A 21,516-nucleotide genomic window follows, 5' to 3' on the forward strand; every position below is an offset into this window, starting at 1 on the left:
TTGTGGGATAATAAAGTTTACCTTGACCTTTATTAGTCATTATTCATTACTTGTGGTTGATTTGCAGTCTCATAATACAAATAATGTTATAAGCACTACTTTCTTTGTGTGCTCTTCGTGAGACCAAAGTAATGAATATCCACATCAGAAACATAACAGTGCTTGACAAACGGTTGTCTGCCATCTGAATTTGGTTTTTCCCAACATGGGTCCTGATGTCAATCACCAAATCTATCCAATCACCTGTCAGTCTGTTTAACGTCATGTTTCCAATACGAACTGAACAACCTGTTCTGGACCAGATGAGCCAAACTACAGGTGTGAATACACCTGTAGTTAATCTACAGCTATAACACGTTAATACAGGTGAGCAGACAACTGGCACTTGAAGCATATTTTGAAACTGTACCACTTTGGCAGCCATGAAAGACGTCCACTCAGTTTCCAGTTCTTTAGGTATACCTTACTAAAGCTACACAGTTTCCACCCGTTGTATTACACATCTGTTGTTTCTCCAAAACAATTCCAGAAGAAGTGTTTTGTCACGAGAACAGAATGAAACAACTGTGAAATTGACATTTTGTAGTGCACCGGTGCGGAAGACAAACACAGTGAAAGAATGCACACTCATACAAGAAGTAACACATAAGCTGACCGGCCACATCAAGCAAAACGAAGAAAAGTGATACACAAATGAAATACGTCGGTGAAGCAGAAACAAACAAAAAACACGTCAGACGGTGATTTGGATTACGTGCAGAGCGACGGGACTTTGATCCATCCATCACAGCAGATAGCCAGAAGTGTCCTTTTTAAAACTATCCAAATACGCCTCCCTGGCGGCCTCGCTCGGCCTCTGCAAAATGATTTAACACAATGAAACCTGCAAATGATTTACTGTCAAGAGGAGAAGAGCCGAAGAGAAGTGATGGAGACAGAGGGATTAGATGGAAGGTGGGAGCTGAGCCAGCAGCCATCACAGAACTCCTTAACTGGCTAACAATACCTCCCCGCTTTCCTTAAAACCCTCAAGTCTGCTTTTTTTTTCTTTAAAGACCTTTCCAATCTGCACCCGTCGGCCCTCTTTGTATCGGCTCTTTAAAGTTGAACCCTATCATTTCTGACCGTGCCCTCATAACTTCCATTTGATAAAAAAAAAAAAAAAAAAACTCCTTCTTTCAAGTTTCATTCTTTGATTTTTGTTAGAGGGCCCTCAAAATGTTCTCCCAGGGTCTCTACGCTTCACTCAGCTGTGAAGCTACATTTCCAATTTCAACCTGTATCACTACAGCTTCATTGACCACTCTCTACCTCACCCGGCTGACCGTCGGCGGCTCTGGAGACTGAAGAGAGATGTGGAGCTCTAAAGCAAAAAAATCTGCATGTATGGCTTAACACAAGACATCCTACAAAGGGCATTTAACATACTGCTTGTTAAAAGCATAACAAAATACAAGTCTGACCGACCCGAGCAAGCGTACTTTCTCCAAGTCATTCATAAAGAGTTGTACAGTTTATGGATTTCTTTCTTTTATGTTCGAATAAAGGTTCACTACGATGCTCTGTCATCACCCAAATTTAGCCAATAACCCTCCTAAGTAAAATGAAGCACTGCCATACACACACAAACACACACACACACACAGGCGTAGTTCTGGGAGTGGATTGAATGCATTCATACGCACAAAGAGGATTTCACTCGCGGATCAATCCGCTGCACCGCTCAATCTGAGCTCACTATACGAGAAAGTGGACCGAGTCAATACAAGCCTTTTCATTTTCGGAAAGTAACAAGGACACACACACACATACACACACAAGTACACAGGCACAAATGCCAATATTCACTCATATTTTCCTCCTTCAGTACCAGTGATCAGATTGAATGTTGAGTGCTGGTGGAGCGTAAACCAGCAGCTCTGTCGAAGAAAGACATTGTACTCACACTCATTCTCTGTATGACAACACATTTACACCTCGTAGTACCACCTGAAGCAAAAACAAGCTACAGCCAAACCCCGTCACACCCACAACAAGGCCTTGATACTCTAACCTTGCGAGGCAGATGGATATGGAACGTCGTCTTGTGTGGATATGTTTGGTGATGTCAAAACTGGAGAGTTTGATTTACCAACTGGCTCCACTGGTGTTAGCGCTCCCCTACTGCTGATCTGATTGGTTAATGTTAGTCGATGATAGACAGCGATAGACAGCTGGTTCATCCATCACCTGTCAAGTATGTTTTAGTGAGTACCTGCCCCTTCTCAGACAGCTTCCAGCAGCTACTTCCCAGATGGTTTTGTGAAACAAACCATCTGGGAAACCAACACTCACCACCACTATAAAAAACAGAATTTTTGGATAAGGATATTGAGACAATTTTACTCTCTTCAGACTCAAACCGGTAGTGGTGCTTAAAAAAAATGTAAAGCCTGGCCTGAGGGGCCTGCTCGTATTTGGCTCAGCTACTTGGCTTCCAGGATTTACTGGCGTCTAGCAGAGTGATTGCACGAAATACTTCTGATCTCATCCTCGCCTACAGTGGCTCCTGAAACGGCCCTCTGTTTGGTTTGTTTGTTCTGGGCTACTGTAGAAAACATGATGCTGCAACATGGCGGACTCCATTAAAGAGGACCTGCTCAGTCTGTAAACATACAAATCTCATTATAAACACACCAATTGTTATTTTAGATGACTCTACAGTTTTGAAAAAAGGAATTATGAATGTTTTATCCTATTTCTGCCAATAGATTCTCCCAAATCCTACATACTGGAACAGAATAAGCCCGCTAATGCTAATGCAATTGTAACATATAGCATATATCCTGTCATAATCTGAGGTGTTAAACAAGTGAATATTGTGACCTGTTGGTGGCATTAAATGAAGAAAATCATCAGCTCTTATTCTCTTGGCGCCATAGCCAAACAGCTAACCAACAGACCAACTGGTGCCATCATTTATGGTGCCGGGCCGCTACCAGAATGACTAATAGTCAGCTACCACTACAGTGGTAAGAAAACCAACAACCTAGACTGCCCAAACATTTGTTTTTCAGATCACATCAGCAAGCATAACATCCAACAGTTAGCGAATCACAGTAGAACAGCTAAAGTAGCATTATATCACATATTCGTTGGCTTTAAAGCTTGGCAGGCTTGACGTTTTGAGTCCAGATAAACAACCCCCGCTGCTGAGATCATATTCATAGCTCCCTGACATAAATCTCTCACTAATGCGCCGTCACCATAATTGCGCCACAGGACTGTAACAGAACCTGTGTTTGTTCCTGGCAGTCAGTCTATTCACGACACGCGGGCTTAGTCAGCGGAGTAAATTATACTTAATTCACTTGTGCACTTTTTCAAGGCAACGCGGGAGACGGGGCCGGAATACTTGCAGCAGAGATATACGAAGAGACGGCAGAAGACAGAGCGAAGAATTAAAGACAGAGGATCAAAACGTAGACAAGGCCAAGCGTGGTTTTTTTTCTTCTTTTAATTAAGAGATTTTCCTGAGGAAGACATTCATTTAGACCTGACTGGGTGGCTCGCTTATTTAGCAAGTCTCAAAAGCTTGTTTTCCTCTCTCGCTATTATTCTTTTGCCTCCGTCGCTCTCGTTGGTTATAAATTCACGTCAGGGCCGACTAGAAGCTGGTGTGATGCCTCCCTAATGGAAGTAAGAAAGCAGAGTGTCTACAAACAGAACATTTCTATCAATCTTATTCTTCCTGACTACTACTACCGGACTCACAGCTGGCTTCATCCCTGGGAGGAAATTGATGTCTCCTATGTTTAAAACATAAATCACGGCGGCTCCGTACATACACCTCTACACCAAAGCTCTATATTTGCTGCACTCCTTCTCCTATCATCTCACATCTGTTGAGAATCTCACTTTTAGCCTCGTTCTCTCGTCAACCATCCTCTCATTTATCATCCTCTCACTGCATCTCATCTTCCTTTATTTGTGTGTCTCTGCCGTTTCCCTTGTCCTTCCTTTTTCATCGCTGCTTCAATGAACTCCATCCAGTCAGTCAGTCAGTCAGTCAGTCACATCACCGCTTCTCCACACACTCACTCTCACTCTTTACACTCGGCGGTGTGACTACTTACAGATATATAGCTCTGCGTTTCGGGAGTTTGAGCCCAAGTGTGTGAGTCACACATGACTACACTGTAAGCATTGCTCTTAGGAAAGCTTGATGAGTGTCGGCTGACACCTGGGGCCGGCTAATGCTGCTCTCCTGTCATTTCTTATACAGGCATAGCAACAATCCTTTGCTTGTGTGTCACAAACACACGGAGACGTGAAGAAGAATTTTATAACCGAGAGTAGAGCAAATCGTTTTAACAGGAAGCTGTGACCCCTGAAACAAACATTCAGCACCTACAGCACTCACAACCGGCACCGGATCACCTCCTAATCTGGGTCCTCACAGTTCAGGTTCTCACAGAGAACGACATCAGTGCATCAGTCAGTTTTGGATCACACACAAACCTCGAGTCCTGGCATCACGTGGACACGCACCCAATCCGATGGAGCATCCGTGGGACATGCCTGAACAAGTCCGATCCATGGGGGACCCACAGGACTCAAAGGATCTGCTACCAAAATCCAGGTGCCAGACACCCTCAGTAGGTCCTGTGTCCGTGCCTCGATGGGTCCGAGCTTTTTCAGCAGCACGAGGAGGACGGACACAATATCAGGCAGGTGGCTAGACCGTTTTGGCTGACCCGGGTACATCTGAAGTTGAAGCAATTGCGATTGAAATTCAATAATAACGTCAGGCTTTTAACGTGCTACCTGTTCGACATGAGTTAATAAATTATCTGTTGCTTAAAGATGGGAACATTGCCTAGAAGCAGAAGTTGGGGTGTCCATTTTAGTTGAATCCACACGGGGCCAAATGTATCATAGCATATAGAAAATTAACATAGTTATCTTGACTCCACAATGTTTGCTTTGAGTTAAATTACTTTTAAAACTATTGACTGCAGCCTAATGACCGCTGTTATTGTTAATGCATCAGGACTGATTTAGCGCAGCTATTTTTTGTGTGTGTTGGGAATCAAATGACAGTAAAGCTGATTAATTTCCATCACCACAATCATCACTGCAGCTTTGTAAATCTTATATACAAATGTTTTTTTCCAGAGATGAAAATGTTTTCCCGCCAAACTGACCTTTGCAAATCGTATGACATTTGCATATAGAGTGAATACATTATAAACCTCTGTTATGTGTTTGATTAATACAACCAATGTGTCTGAGGCAGAATTTGTCGGCTCTGCAGTGGAAAAAACAAACGCAAATATCAGTTTATCTGTACCTTGGTGTTAAATATCTGGATCCAGCCTCCCAATGCACGAAACATACCTGTCAAATAACCAAAGAACATCGCTACAAGGTCGGTGAAATAAAGAAATAAAGTGGAGGTTCAGCTTAGAAATGGGGTCACTGACAGGTGAGGTGAAACATCCAAAAGCCCAAGTTGACGTTGATTCACAGCTGAATCCGATTAATTAAACTTATAAGAGACTTGTTTTCTTTATAGCCTAATAACAGGGGACTGCTGAATGATTAGTTAATGATCTGATCACAGTGTTTAAAGGATATGGGTTGGAGACCATGCGGATGCACCAGCTGCGAGGACAAGTCGTCTGCTTGAGGCAGAAGAAGACCACAGGTACCAGCTCAGGGTAGGGCACAACTAACACGCTGGTATCACTGCTGCCATCGTCGTCACCATCCTCATCATCCGCCTCGCACTCCTCCTCCTCCTTCTCGATCCTCTCTTCCTGAATAATCCCTTCCACTACTATCTCCTCCTCTTTCTCCTCCTTTTCCTCGGGACGTGGGAGGCGGAGCGGGGAGGGCCGGCGGGGGGAGGAGGAAGTGACGGCATCATTGCCGTCGCCCCTGGCTATGGCTGCTGTTACCCCGGAGAATGCCGCCGCTGACGGTGCTGTTGCTGTTGGTGTTGCGACGCTGGGGCCCTCCTCCTCCTCGCTCGTCATGGCAACGCAACAGTCTGGGAGGAGAGGAGCAGAGAGGAAGAGACGATTTAAAAATGACACACCACTTTGTTGACAAATCAGTTCACAAAGCAGCAGTTCATGGATGAGGAAGAACAATATAAGCCTACATTTACCAACACTTGTTAAGCATAACAAAGACATGAGAAAGACTCCAGCACCCTTAAAGACAGCGTAAAACAAAATTTAGGCAATTAGATTTGTTAACCTTGCCAAAGGGTGTGGCCATGGTTACAGTTATTGAGACGAGATTTGAACAAAAACGAACCATGGTTGGTCTAAATCAGTCTTCGACACCCCTCCGTAGCACTGATGTTTACACTGCGGTACAAACAGCCTGACTGACTGACTTATTTAATGTTTTCCAATGTCCGCCGACAAAACCAACATGAAACTGGTTGATGACAATACCCATTCTGTTTTTGTAGCTATGTATGTTGGAGACAACTAAAAGTTACCAAACAGTCAATTGTGACTGACGCAGCTTCTTACTCTGCCAGGCGACAGCTGGTTACGCCTCCAGCTCCCTGCGGTCACCTGTAATGTGTTATCTTTGTCTTTATGTGTCTGTTGCCAGACAACAAAACGAGTTTGAAAAATCTAAAACGACCAAAATGTCACATGTGAATTTTGGTTCCCATTTGAAAGACACAATTACACCGCTGGCTGAGGTTGCCCCCCACACATGCAAGGTGACCACCAACCCACCAAACACCATCTTTATACGTTCACACCCAACTGGCTTCCTTCAGACATAGGTTAGAATTTCGACATTTCGACAATTTCTGTTAACCAATTGCAGCACTGTCAACATCAGCATGAATCAATATTATTGACAGCACTTTAAATTTGGATACGTTGACATTTTTCAAAGTAAGTTATTACAGAGGAGTTCTGTCTGAACTCTACCTGGGCTGGCTGGTGTCACCGTTTTGAAGAAAAAGCTCTGTTTCACCGAGCCAGTGTTTCAAGATTTACACACTTTTGAAACCTTCTTTTTTCGGAAAGGGCTCGATTTAGGGGTTAGAAAAATGCTGTTTTTGTCTGGACGGAGGGCTGAAAAGAAGACAAAAATGATGCCTTTGCCAATTCAATCGTCTCAGTGTGGACGTGCTTACAGACTTTTACGGCGTACGATTCCCCCCCCCTCACACAAATCAGTGCTTTAAAAGTAAAACGACAGACCGGTTTAACAACATAATGATTATACCATCAAGCTGACAGACAACCCAATCTCTTTCATTTGAGTTTTTGTACTTAAAGACAATTAAACAAGGCACCCGCGTGACGTGCATTATTTCTCAAACATTTTCTTTAAAAGTCTGATCGCTGGCAGGAAAAAGGAAATGGGAGGACAAATGAGAGTTGGCAGAAGAAGAGATTGGGGGGCGGGAAACTGCTGAAAGGGTTGGAGAGAGAGAAGTGAAGGAGTGAGCAGAGGGAGTGTTAGGAGGTAGAGTTCAGTGGTTTAGTCGACGGCTTAGTGTTTAGAGGAATCAATATTGTGAAGCTGGAGAGGGAATAGAATGGAGCAGAAGTCCTGATATGACTGAGTGGCACCTGCCCATGGATTTCCAATGAGCGGGCCGAGCGTACAGTTCTTAATAAAAAGCTTCCGAGTCCACTCCCGTCATACACGAGAGCCTCCGGAGGTCCACAAAGTCGACTGTGTCCACTTGAATCGTTTTTTTCAGGGTGGGCTCTTAATTTGTGTGTTTGCTTATAACAAGTTCAATACGGAATCAATTTTATTTATGGACAGAGAAGCTCACGGTCACATCTACTCAACAGGAAGAGGAAAGCCAGCTAATTGGAGAAGGGAGATGATAACCGCGTTCTAGCTAAAGACAGGCATTGAGTTAATATTGTTAAATCGCAGAAAGGACCCAAAAAAAAGGAGTTCCTAATGCTCCTGATGCAAGAAAGCTCGGCATCTGGCAGAGTAACCGTCGAGTCGCTGGTGAGATAAAACTTTACAGAGCCCAGTGGAGATGTTGGGTTGCTACAGCAGCAGCAGCAGAGTTTAAGGACCCCTGGAAGGAAAGTAAAAGATGAACACAGCTACGACATAAAAACAAGCAATGTGTTGAGTAGAAATGAAGAGAAATATATATATTTTTTAAAAACAGAACGTTAAACGTTTGAAGCATGCTTGGTTGCTTTCTTTCAGATCGCTGGATGAAAAAAATGACAGTCAACAGTCATAAAACACTGTACTACTATTGATTACTTACAAAATATAAGTTGACCAATGCGCCAAATAACACATTATAACATCAATTCACACCTCAACAATCAGCTGTAGAACTGGACTCATGTATGCAATAGTAGTCCGTGCAGGATCAGACGTTATCTTTACATGTGTTGAGTTAGCTGCAATGTATTTTATTGCATTTAAACGAATCTGTGCTCCATCACAACTGATTATTATGTCAGTATTATGTTAGTCAAAGAAAACAGAAGGTGTTAAAATGGTGTAACAGCCGGTGTTGATGCAGGATTGAGCGCTACTTAATCACATAATCCATCTGTGGATTCTTTGTGCTCGTACAATCGAATGAATGAGACAGATAATGAAAACTTGAACCCGTGTCAAGGGAGGTGAACTTCTCTTCGTTTGTCAGATTTCTCTTTGATATTTGGTGTATTTATGAATTTAAAAGAACGTGATTAACCCTGACTCTATTCAACTCTCTATTTTCCTCCTTACTTATGTCTACAAGCCAACAGGGAAAGCGTAGCGAGATAGTGAGGAGGTATACGTAACCAAAGCTAAAATGCCAGCGCCAGCAGTCCTAGGATCGCCAGGGGTGAGGCGTGAAGTTAGATGCCACAGTGATGCTTAAGCAGCGAATGTGTTTTATGCTGCCACTGGTTGTCGCAAGGAATACCACAACAACACATTATTATTTCTACAATATGGAAATTCACCATTCAGCATTAAATGTCAGACGTGCATTTTTTACTCTGAGGCCATTCTTGAGCCCTGCTTCAAGACTAAGGTTCCAGCGGGGATGTCATTATCTCCGAATGCCAGGCCACGGACAGAAAATTCACCTACAGATGTAGTAATATAATTAGTGTTTTGTATTCTTTGTTTTCCAAATAGTTGGTCAGGACACATTTTTTTTTTCCAAACAAGCCAAATGGTGGAATATGTAGCAGAACGGATGATGACTGGCTGTAAGGTCGTCATGACATTCACAGGCTACAAATCCAGTTCTTTGCAGGATACATGGAGATACACAGAACATAGAAAGATGTTTTTTAGCAAACAGAAAATGTAACAGATGTAACATACAATAGAATGGCAGATAATAAACCCTCAGCACAGAGAAAGTGCATCCGGACAATTCCTTTTCCTATTAAAATGCAGAGTGCAGGACTCGGTGACACATTAGTGCTCATTAGGGCCGGTGGGACAGGCTAGCTGCTGTTTACTGTCTGCGGCAACACGTCGCTGTAGCTTCACCGCTGTGTTTGCAGCTGTTGTGAACTGTCCTTTGCAGCGGGAGCGAGTGAGGTGCTTTGTATCGTGAATGTGTCCAGAAGTTTCTCTGCCTTTATTAACAAGTTGATACTTTTTTTTTTTTTGGTGCAGAGGGACTTAAACGAGCACGACTGCCCTGTGAATCCAAAGCCAGTGGAGTATTGATACCCTGCATAATGCACTCTGTTTTTTCTGCATTCGTCTGCATAGACAGCTGACATATAGTGTGTCTTCTGCTTTTGCTGGTTTTTATCTCCTCTGATAGATTACAGACTATTAACGGTCAATAATCCACAATCGAGTGAAGTGGACGGAGGATATTTTGGTTGTTGGTTTGAATGGACTGTTGGTGGATGGTTGTGACGTATTTGCCTGTGATGTGTCAAGGTTCAGCAAACATAACTGGACATTTTCATCAATTTAATGCTTTGTCAAAATGATGTTAAGCGTCTTACAGTCTTACAGACCAAGACAGGGGTGGTTCTGGGGGGGGCCAACAGGGGCCAGTGCCCCTGTAACTCCGCGTCCGGACCCCCTGTGGCCCCCCCGACAAGGAGTCTGCATCAATAATACAATGACAGATTTCTTGCAATGATTTTGAACTGAAGGGAAAGACAGAAATAAAGTGTCTCAGCAGTTTACTACCCAATCAAAATTGTTAAAATTGTAAATACTGTTTTAAGTTCCATTTATCCCATGTCTGAATGAGGGGTTTGTCTTTTTTTCCTGGGTTGTATGTGCCCCCCAACAAAAAAGCCGGCCCCAACCTGTCCCCCTTATTAAACCTGGTCTAGAACCGCCACTGCACCAAAAACCATTAGATTGCAATGGTTTACATCTGAAGAAAGAACGTTTAAAATCTGATAATCCGCTAGGAAACTCAAGAAAAAAAAGGGAGAAAGACTCAAAGTTCAGGTGGGATTCAATTTCCATCCAGTTCTGTCACACATGTCTAGACTGTCGCTCCTGCGGTGCTTAAATTAACTAAATCTTGATCTCCAGGTTTCCCAAAATGAATAGTTTTAAGCATCAGTGAATCCAAAGCACAAGAAAAACTTAATGGTCATTCAAAAGATCAAACTCCCCCAATCATTAACCCTGAGGTGATGTTCACTGAAGAGGTAATGTATCACGGGGCATGGCTCCCATTAATCTGTCAGCGACATAATAAAAACACAGGCTCTGATTTAATGACAGTGATTTCACCCTACCAAACATAAAAAACAGTCTAAATGCGATGGGAAGCTACTTTAATAGAACGGGCTCAGAAAAGGAGGAATCATTATTATATATAATGTGTATCATCGCAGAATAATCGCTTTGGTGAACTATTAATCGATTCATGATTCCCAAAAGTCAAAGGCAAGAGTTTTTTGTTCTAAAGTCATATAGAAAGCACACATTAGCATTACTCCCACTGCCAGGGACCTGAGGAAGTAATAATCCATCTTGAAAGATCTGTATGCATTTCTGCCAGCCTGTTAGATGTAACCTAATGATGCATGTTAGTGAATCACACTGTTGGATAATAGTTGTTCCTTTTCTTGACAGCGTGAGTCAAGTTAATTATACTTTATTGCAAAGGTGGGGCAGAATTATTGTCTTTAAAAGTGGTAAGTAAGCCTCGGTACTGAAGTCCTGAATTCTAGTTTAAAGAGCTAAAAAAAGAAAAAAGTGATTGTTTTTGCTTTTCAATAGCAAAGAAAGGAAACCAAACCAGACAATCTTTTTTTTTTTTTTTTTTTTTTTGTTATTTCCCCCACAGCATGATGGTTATGTATGAGTACATTTTGTGTTTCGCTGGTAAATTGCTGATTTACCGGCCACTGTGCTCTGCGGACAACAAAGCTAATTTCCTGCCTGCAGTGTGTTGGGTTGGCACTCAGCTAAAAGGCAATAAAAAAACTCCACAGCCACATCCTGGATGGTGTTGTTTGCTCTGAGTGGTGTATATGTGTGATGAACGACACGGTGTCAGGCACGGATTGACCTTTACTGATCACATGTCAGCAGCCGGCTCATATATCACGGTCTTGTGCAAAGCTAACGGTCACCGTGAACACTATGAGCTGTCGTGATAACACGAGGAGGGAGGGGGAATATGAAATGTACACACACACACACACACACACACACACAACTCACTCATAGGGACTATTCTGTTCAGTGATTTATCTTTTAGAAAATAAAAAAAAAACGGATTGAGTTTTCCTTCAAATAAACTTGATTTATTGTATTTTGAGCACCAATCAGACTAATGCATAAGAGCAACATCATGTATGTATGTATGTATACTCCACATATGCACTTGCAACTTACTGGCATTGCATTGAAGAATTTAGGTAATTTACTTAGTGTGTCTATATGCACATACTGATGTATGAATTGGCCTGTAGAAACATCGATGCTGCAAGTTCAAGTTTTGCTGAAGTCTTTTAGGATTAAGTAGTTTCTTGTAACTTAAACTTTTTTTTTTTTTTTTACCAGCCTCACATCAAAAAGTACTATTATGAGCATGTAGTACAAAGATTTAAACAATGAAAAGTGAATGGGGAATTAATATCAGTGGCTAACGTAGTTTTTGATCTGCACTCTTCAAATGTAAAATTCAGCATGTTCAGAATCGAGTAAAGATGACGAAGCATCAGTTTTTAAAGACATCGTAGATTTCTCTGCAATGACAGTATCTCCGACCGGTGCAACTTCACCAATCTGATCTGCCTTCCACTGCAGCATAATCAAAATGACCATAAATTGACAACTTTTAGCTTTGAAGGAACCCTCCAGTATCTGCTATCACATGTTGACAAATTCACAGGACAGAGGACAGAGATTCTACCCTGCCTGGTTTCAATTTCCACACCTCCCCCAAACCCGAGCAAAAGGTAACCCCTGGTGACGTCTTCTGGGTTATTTTCTCAGACATTATAAACCTCTTCCAGGAGACATTTTGAAAGAACTCTTCCCTCTTTTTTCTTCTGTGGCATCCTTGTCACATGGGTGGAGCTCCAGCTGTTGTGGCTGTGAGAGCTTATTCTAACCAGGCCTGAAGGAAGGCGATGGGCTATGAAGAGACTTTGGCATGGCGGCCTCTAACCTAGAAGAGCATCAAATCCTTTCATCCCATTCATGTGTGTCGGGTAGTTGGAAGACGACGTGGCCGGTGGAAGTCACTGATGCGCTCCATGGCTTTGGCTGGAGAAGGAAGGGTTTTTTTTTTTATGCGTACAGTGAGGAGCTGTCATAGAAGTAAATAGGGTGCCATCTTTCATATACATCCATGATTCAAACCTTCCTCATACTTATATTCAACACACGCCGCTTTAGTTGATGACTCATTGCATCTCCTGAGAAACACCTTTTCCAACACAGTCAAACTCTCTCTGAAGCGGCTGGGTAAACGGTGAATTGCCCTCGAGTTACATCAGTTCCAACACATTTGGAGGTGCTACGAGCTGCTACTTTAAAACAATTTCTGGCCCCATTTTTGTTGATGTTCAATTCAAAAGACAATCATCTTGCCGCATCCAGTGGACTTTCTCCTGGACAGCTGCAATCTAAATAAGCTCAGCAGGAAGTCTTATGTTCACCTAGCACTGTAGCATCTCTTTCTGTTTCCTAAAAGCTGAACGACTCATTGCACATCCGTGACTGAATGGGCTTGAGGAGATGAGACACGTACACAGCGAAGAACTGATGGAAAAAGGAACATAGTTGTGAGCAAACACGTACACAGACAGTTTGCAGCAACATCTATGGCTAACACGATGCAGTGTATGAGGAAATCTAAACGAACAGTCAGAGATAACATACCCACGCATATCTGTACATACATACATGTATAGCTACTGTTGTCGGAAGCTAACAGCTAGCTAACTAGGTCTGGTGTTGATGTGTTTTGATGTGACACAGATCCTCATTAGCGAGCTGCAGACCGTGCTGAAGGCTTAATGGTCCGTAGGCCCGCTTAGACACAGGCATCCACACACACACACACACACACACACACACACACACACAGATATAAATATTACTGTATTACGATACACAAACCCATCAAGACCAAACTCAGTGGCATTATAACACATACATGGGTAGACGGATGAGCAATAACACACTCAAACAGACCCGTACACAGTCATTAAGCCTGTACCTCATACCCACACAGCCTCAGACAAGCACACAAATCCAACTGCAGGCACTGAAAGCAAACATGGCAGGCTCTTAATGATGTTGGCTAACTTAGATGAAAGGCTGTAGCAGGCCCGGTGCAGCCCGGTGGAGCCCGGTGCTGCTCCCGCTGTCCCCCATTGACATTTCCCTCTGCTAACAACACAAGCCACTTGCTCATCGACTTTCCCATAGGAAACAAACGCTGACAAACGAGCGCTTATCCCCATTCACACCAAACACGCACACTTGCTCGGTTCAGAGATTGATTTTTTTTTTACGTTCCTGAAGAAGGAGCAGAGTGAGGGAGGAGCGCTGACAGATTGGGGGTTCAGTTCACTAAGGAGTTCCACAGGTGGAGCAAGGCACTAAAAGTCCCATAAGCACCACACAGAATAAAAACAAATGTGTTTCACGTGGCACATTTTCATCTCCTCTGTGTTTATCAGCAATCAGAAGTTGGCAAAGAGCCTTAAAAAAGAAACATGAGATTATTTGAACCTTGATTCGTTGTTTGTCTCACGCGTTCTGCCCTCCCACTTGAGTGAATGCGCAGTGATTTTGTCTGTTCCCGACAGCTGATTGATCATTCATGTTGAGACTCGTACGTGCAAATTAATTATCCAAACCATACAAATGTTTAGCACTAGGCAAACAGATCTGTGGCTTAGTCAAACAAATTCTCTGCGCTCCAAAGAACTCATTGCTTGTTGACAAATTTACACTCGAGTCCCATTTGAATCTAAAAAGCTAAGTGCCAGTCTATACAGGCAATTTTCAATCTAATTAAAGTCTATTTTGACTTAAAAATGAGTGCCAGAGATTGCTGGAGATTGCCTGTTCACATATTGTTTCCAGACAGTGGGGGAATATGAATGCCTGGCTTATGTATTCAGAGTATTCAGTTCTTTCAGTCTTAATTGGAAAAACACAAAAACAAGCAGAACACAGAGAAACCTGTTTATCCCCAATCAGTACTCCATCCATGTAACCATGAAAAGATCCTAATAAGCTGACTGTGAAATTAATTCACTGTGTCACAACTGATGGGTCACGAGTCCCTGTGAGACACAACATGAAGCATTAATTGGATGATTAAAATCTGAGTGTGAATGTTGTTAGGTGACTGGATCAATATTAGGCTCATGATGCAAATGGGTGAATGGGGGGTGTTTGAGCACATAATAGTTTTGGGGTTGGAGATGAATCATTTGTGTTTCTTTTTCCTTTTTTTTGCACACGAATGGCTGCCTTTCTGCAACTGGACAGGTTTTGTAGCTAGTCGTGTTCGGGGAGTGGTAGTAGGGACCGTAGTGAAGTGAGTAGGACAATCAGAGTGAAGTGAGTGAAGACAAGGAGATTCAGTATAATTTTACAAAAGGGGGAAAGACTTGTGTATATCTGTTTGGAAAACTGACATCCGATTAATGTCATATTGTGGGCTGACAAGCTGGATGTTCACAGGAAATCTACTCAAGATAATACTTTATGGCAACATAAAATAATTTTACCCTGAAAAACTACTTTACTCCAGGGTAAAGGTAGAGGCTGCTAGAGGAAAAGAAATATGGATTCTTAGGAAAAGGCATAGACCTATTAAAAGGAACCATTTCTGCAAGTTGCAACCAAAGTCCTCTGTGATTTTACCACTGAGTTCCGGCTCAAAGCTTTTCATTAAAGCTGCCGATATTTAAAATGCTTAAAAAGCTTTTCCTACACAAAGAACCTCCTAGTGTTCATTAGTAAAATAATCTAATTCATAAGATGTTCCCAACAACAACAACAACAACAAGCTTATGTACTCTATCTGTACTCTATCCACAGATGCTGCCCTCACTTGCACCATTTGTAGAAGAATTAGTGCTGTGGGTGAATATATATCTGTTGTTGGTCATATCTACTACACTACGTTTATATCCTACTGTAGATGCTTCACCTGCCAGCTGGCTCCCATCCATAAAACTGCAATCACCTCATCCCTCCGTCTTTCAGAAGAGATGCTGCTGAGTACTAAGTATCTGTTTGGCTTCGGTAGCTGTGCTGGAGAGAAATCGTTTCTGTGCCGTCTCCACCTCAGCAACATTTCCTACTCAGATGGGAGTCACGTGTGATGCCCTCTGGGCTTTTCAGGGAGTAACTACTACCAGTTAGGGCTTCAGTGATTCGCTCAAAGCATTTAGACTGTTTTGCTGATGTGTGCAGGTATGCCAACTCCGTGGGAGTCGATGAGTCCGCAGTTGGCAAGACTTTATGAGGCTACACGTTTATGTGTGTAGGAACATTTTCTATTTGTTTCAACATCAGCAAGTCTTTCTGCATATCTTCTCTGCCCAAACATTGTCTTTTCCACTCCCAACCCCCACCCAATGCTCACCTCAAATTGTGTTGTAATTGTAATTTTTTCTTGAGTGTCAACAATTGGGGCTGTCTCTGCTTTTTGCAGATGAGGTGGACCTATTGGTGGGTTGCCCCCTCCGATGTTTGGTGAGCTCCTGCGCTAAGAGAAAGACTTTCTCAGGGTGTTGTTCACGAATTACTGGAAAATGGAGCGTGACTTGGACAGGTGGTTTGGTGTGGCGTCAGCAGTAATGCGGGCACTGGACTGGAACATCATTGTAAATAGGGAGCTGAGCCAGAAGGCAATCTACGCTCCAACCCTCACCTATGGTCAAGAGCTTTAGGTAGTGACCGATGAATCAGATGACACATATATGCAACCTAAAGTGGTTTTCACCATAGGATTGGCTGAGCTCAGCCTCAGTGATCCGTTGAGTAGCTAGGACATCCAGAGGGAGCTCAAAGTAGAGCCACTGCTCTGTGTCAAAATGAGCTAGGTGAGGTGGTTTGGGCATCTAATTAGAATGCCTCCTGGACCTAGGAGATCCTGGGGCAGAACCAAAACTCACAGGGGGCAATACATATCTCATCTTAGACTTGGGAACGCCATCAGAGGATAAGGAGGTCTAAAATACCCTGTCTAGCCTGCTGTCAGTGCTACCCAACCACAGATAAGCACATGGAAATGATTGTGTGGATTGTATCTGTTTACACTCCTTGTATGTACTCACTGGCCTCCAAGATACTGTTAAGTACAGTGCACACAGAAGAATACACAGGGCAGCTTTATCAAACAGTACTGTAAGCCTAGAAACCCAGGAACCTTATAGTGGAATTGGCCCACAGTTTCCTGTGTATCAGACGCCTGTGGTGCTTTATTAAACACAATTTCTGAATATGCACCATGTCAATATAATAATTTGTCTTAAATTGTGACATGGGCCTCGTCTGCCAGACAGAGCCACAAGATTATGCATGGCCAGCCATACTTGATGTTGTACTTCGGTTGGGGGTCTCATGTTGGCTGCAAGGCCCCTGTAGAGGCCAATTTCCTTCTCTCTGGGTATCCGTGCATATATTTAGAGCATATTTTGAGTTACAACACTGATGTCTTGATTTGCTGACCTGAAATTATAAATTAGATTAATACCATGACTCACGACACAATACATGGCAGTAAACACCTTTCATGCAAAACATTTTATACAAACTATTCATCTGAAATATTTCCCTGTGAGTGTGTTATGACTGGAAACTGACACAAAACCATTGGATTACTTCCAAATCCAAATAGTTAAAACAGACCATGTGGGCAGCAATTTAAAGCAGATTAGCAAAGGTTTACTTGTTACATTTATTTGGATTTTAAATTAAAACTGTATTCAGATTGTTTCCACCTGCTTAATCTTTTTAAACTTTGCTATCAATTTAATATCTTAACTCCCACAATGCTTAGATGGCATTAGAGATGACACGTTCTTAAAACAAGCTGACGTTTTCATAAGCTGAGGAAATACCCTGGTGCTGCATACATGACAGCTAACAGAATTAGCCCTTAATTGATAGGGGAGTTATCCCATAAACCTGGTAGAGACAATGAGGAAGGCCAATGAGGGCTGAGGAGGAATTAATTTGTGGAGCTGATGTTATTTACTGCCACTGGAAGAAGAGGAGGGGTGAGAGAAGGGTGTCGATACGAGAGAGAGAGAGAGAGAGAGATTGTTTAAAAATGTTAATTTCGATTCAGGAAGCATAAATCTCAGTGAAAGTTGAACTGCAGCCAGCTGAAAAAGCAAGATATAATAAAGATTTAAAGCATATGGTTTATGTTACCAAGCAGTGCATTACATTCTAGCACAGTACAGCATTTGCTGGAGCTAGTCATTTTTTTTTTTAGGGGAGAATATCTCCTTGAAATTATGTTTAAATGCAAATATTCCATGAGTGGAAGGTAAATATCATATAATTTGAACCAAAAGAGTAAATCGAACGGACCTCTTTCAACACCTTTTAAAGGTCTTTGTGATTGAAAAGTAGAACTTTTTAATTAAAAAAAGTATAATTCAAAACTCTGAATGCAGAGGTAAAACGTGTGTGCAGGAATTTACTCTTTTTTACTGGAGTGGAATGCAATCAAAAGATTAAACCAGAAGTATGGCTAGATTATGGTAAAGGTTAGGGTTTAAGTTACCTAACTTTTTATGAAAACTTTGTTAAAACACAATAAAAACAATTGTATTTTACCTTCAGCAAAGTTAGTAAGCTTTCTTGTTTGCTAAAAGATCCTTAATTGCCATAGATTATGAACAGGAGTGTTATTATGCACACATGACGTATAGGTGTAGGGCAAAGAACGAAACGCATGACTCCAAACGACAGATTTATATGAATACAGATCTTTCCAGTCCCCAGTTTCAACCTCTGTGTTACACAGCTGACAAAGATCCTGCTGGTTGGGAGTCAGTGTGCAAACGTTAAATGTGAGGTGAGCCACTGTGGAGATGATGAGTCTCATCCTCAGGGAGTCAGATACCAACACTGTGGGTTGGTGGTTCAGTCCAAACCAAGCTGTTGTTTAACATCCCCGGGTTGTCAAATGAGAACGACCAGACTAGAATTAACTAGTTTGCTGTTTTACTCTCCATCACATCCGGATGAGTGGATCATGTCTAAATTATTGATTGTGGAATTGGTCAAATACGGTTGGTGTCCAGACTCCAGTGTTGTGCTTCATTTTCTAATGTTTGAACAAAACTTCAATCTCTAAACCAAACAACACACGTGAAGCACAAAACCGAGCCCGGTGTCCAGAGTCGAGGTCGCGTGTTTTTTCCATTCGTGTGCCCGGTCACATAACCCTCCTCTTATGTCTCACTGAAAAAGGGTTCACCACTCAATCACTGCGCTCATTTTTGCCATCAGAGCAGTTCTGCAACCAATAAATGTATAATCTGAAACCTCCATCTGCAACAGGAGCTGCTCTCTCTTTCTCACCTTGTTTGTTCTTCCATATCACATCTTCCATTCCACTTGTTCACATCAATATTCACCACATTGGACTGTTGTATCAGTGCATTATTGCTCATACCTCAATCGCTTTACTGTTTACTCTGACAATGCCTCTCCAGTTCTGCTGTGCCTCACGTCCTCACAGCTGCTGTGTACTAGTTGATGCGCTCTGGTTCCTTTTTGTTAAATCAGATAGCAACAAGAACAGAAATCAATTCCTCTCCAAACCACCTGATTTATTCTTTATGCATCGCAGACCAAGAAAACAGCCTTTGCATTTCTTGCCGTCCGCTTTTTTCGCATTCACTCGTTCTCTTTCACACTTTGTCTATCGTTGTCGCTTCTATTCTCTTTCGCTCTCACTTACACACATACACGTATTCCGTTCAGTACAAAAACACCTTTACACCTTAAAAACTGGCTTGTTGACAACACAGGGAGAGGCACACACGAACAGGAATTCAATTTGTCACGGCACGCTGCGCACAAAACACATGCTGTCTTGCCGTAACTCTCGTTATTGCCCTTTACCCCCTGTCTCATATATATGGCGCGACGAGCGGTAAACACACACACACACACACACTTCCTCCATGGCCTCAATTATAAAACCAGCAAACACACAAACGCATACAAGTCTGTAATGTTTCCTAAATCGAAATCATCTTAACTGGTTAAGCAGTCCATTATGATTCCATGGTAAATATGCTAGCACCAGCATGACATAATTTACTTACGCGGACCAGTAGCATTGATTTATGAGTCAGTTCTCACAGTATTAGTCATGCTACAGTAAACTCAACCACACTACTAAAGTAGCTGCTTACCATAGATCCATAAAAAACCTAGTTCTGACTATTACCGATGCACTGGTATGAACCACTGGTGCTGATCTCACTAAGCTGATCAGGTTCTGGCCATGACTTGAGGGCTCCACATTACAGTTTCCCTGGTGATGTAAAATAGCAAGCAATGGCAAGCAAATGACAAAAGAGATTGCATGTGAAATGTAATGTAATCAACACATGGCATTCATTTCACAATGCTTTTTGCCCAAAGCAACAATACCACAGTTGCATTCAACCTTCATGGAGACGAGAGATGTCATTAAAAAAACGTGCCTGTGCAGCCTCCCAGACAACAGAGTGTAGGTGTAGTTTTCTTTAAAACACAAACTGAGATAGAGACTGGTGCCTATTCGGATGGAGGTGGTTCGATCCCCAGCCCCTGCAGTCGACATGTAAATTGTCCAAGTGTCCTTGGACAAGTACCTGAACCCCAATTTGCTCCCAGTTGCTACAAGTGGTAGAAACCGAGCAGTGCAGTTCAGGTCCCACAGGAACAATGACACCATTCTAGTGGTTTGAAGGTCCAGCTGACAAAACCCATCTCTCACAACACTGCATATGTTTGTGAAACAGATGTATCTTGAAAGCAAGCAACAGGAGTTATAGATGAAGCAAAAGATCCGAGCCACCTCCTTCCTGCCACGTGAAGAACGGACATTATATGGCTGATTATAGACACTAAGAGGGATTTTCCAAACCTCTTATCACATCTTATTATGTATGGTTCTGCTATGTAATTTACATTATGCACTGCAATCTCTCATCTGCAAACCAGCAGCCTTTCTCCATCCGCTGTCTAATAATCTGCACAGTCGCCACCATCCACCCTTTCTCTGTAATTATCCTCCACTGATTCCCATGTCTGTCCAGCGTGAATCTCACTGAGCTGCTCTGAACGTCTGTGTGACACTGAGCCTTTATAAAACTTACAGTCAACACTGTACTGCATATAATTGTATTGCACACACACATACAAACATACAAATTCCGATTGCAATTGCAGCTTAGATCTCCAAGCTATCATTAGCCTGCACTGTCAAGCAAAATAAATAAGTATATAAACACAAACGCCCATGATAACAAGTCAAGTTTGAACAATTTTCTTACATTGAGTAATATCAGTGTCACTTTGCAGAAAGCTCAGAGTAACTACCCCCAAGAAAGAGTAAAGTTGGTCTGAAATGAAACTCTTGATTATTGTTGCGGCAGTCAAAGTTGTGTTTCCGCTTGGTTTAGATGCTGTACAACCACACTGTCACATTTCAGCCTGTTTGCTACCTACACTTCCAAGTTTGAGCTGCAGTCACCCCTTCATCTTAATTTCTTGAAGCGCCTTTCCAGTCCAGTTGCATGAAGAGAAGCAAAAAAAGTTCAATTGTGGGGGTGGTTGGGTGGTATACTTGTCGTTAACTACATATTCTTCCTTCAAATTAATCCTAACTAACTCTTGTTGCCGCCGCTGGAAGCACAAAACACGTCCCTCCCTGTCTCCCAAAACACAATGTCAAACAACGCAGTCTAATCCAGCACGCAGAACAAATCTGTAGCAATAAACAGCTAACAGAGGGAAGCAAATGGACATTTATGTAAAGGATTTACATATCATTGCCTCAAATTAGTTTTT

At 42.3% G+C, this 21,516-nt stretch overlaps 1 protein-coding gene across 2 annotated transcripts in view; it reads right to left on the reverse strand.

The window, feature by feature from the left end:
• cacna1ib (calcium voltage-gated channel subunit alpha1 Ib) overlaps positions 1-21,516 on the reverse strand; it is a 232,969-nt gene that overhangs the window by 170,586 nt on the left and 40,867 nt on the right. The window contains exons 1-2 of one of the 2 annotated variants that reach the window (XM_030431017.1): positions 6,155-6,195; positions 5,620-6,034 (exon numbers count right to left, since the gene is read on the reverse strand). In XM_030431017.1, the coding sequence (XP_030286877.1) occupies positions 5,620-6,034; positions 6,155-6,182 (443 nt within the window). In that variant the 5' untranslated portion in view covers positions 6,183-6,195. Of the gene's footprint in view, positions 1-5,619; positions 6,035-6,154; positions 6,196-21,516 lie in introns of those variants that run through there. The other variant, XM_030431025.1, reaches the window with a different exon arrangement.

This window comes from Sparus aurata, chromosome 1 (assembly GCF_900880675.1).
Source record: "Sparus aurata chromosome 1, fSpaAur1.1, whole genome shotgun sequence".
In the NCBI taxonomy this organism is placed as follows: Eukaryota; Metazoa; Chordata; class Actinopteri; order Spariformes; family Sparidae; genus Sparus; species Sparus aurata.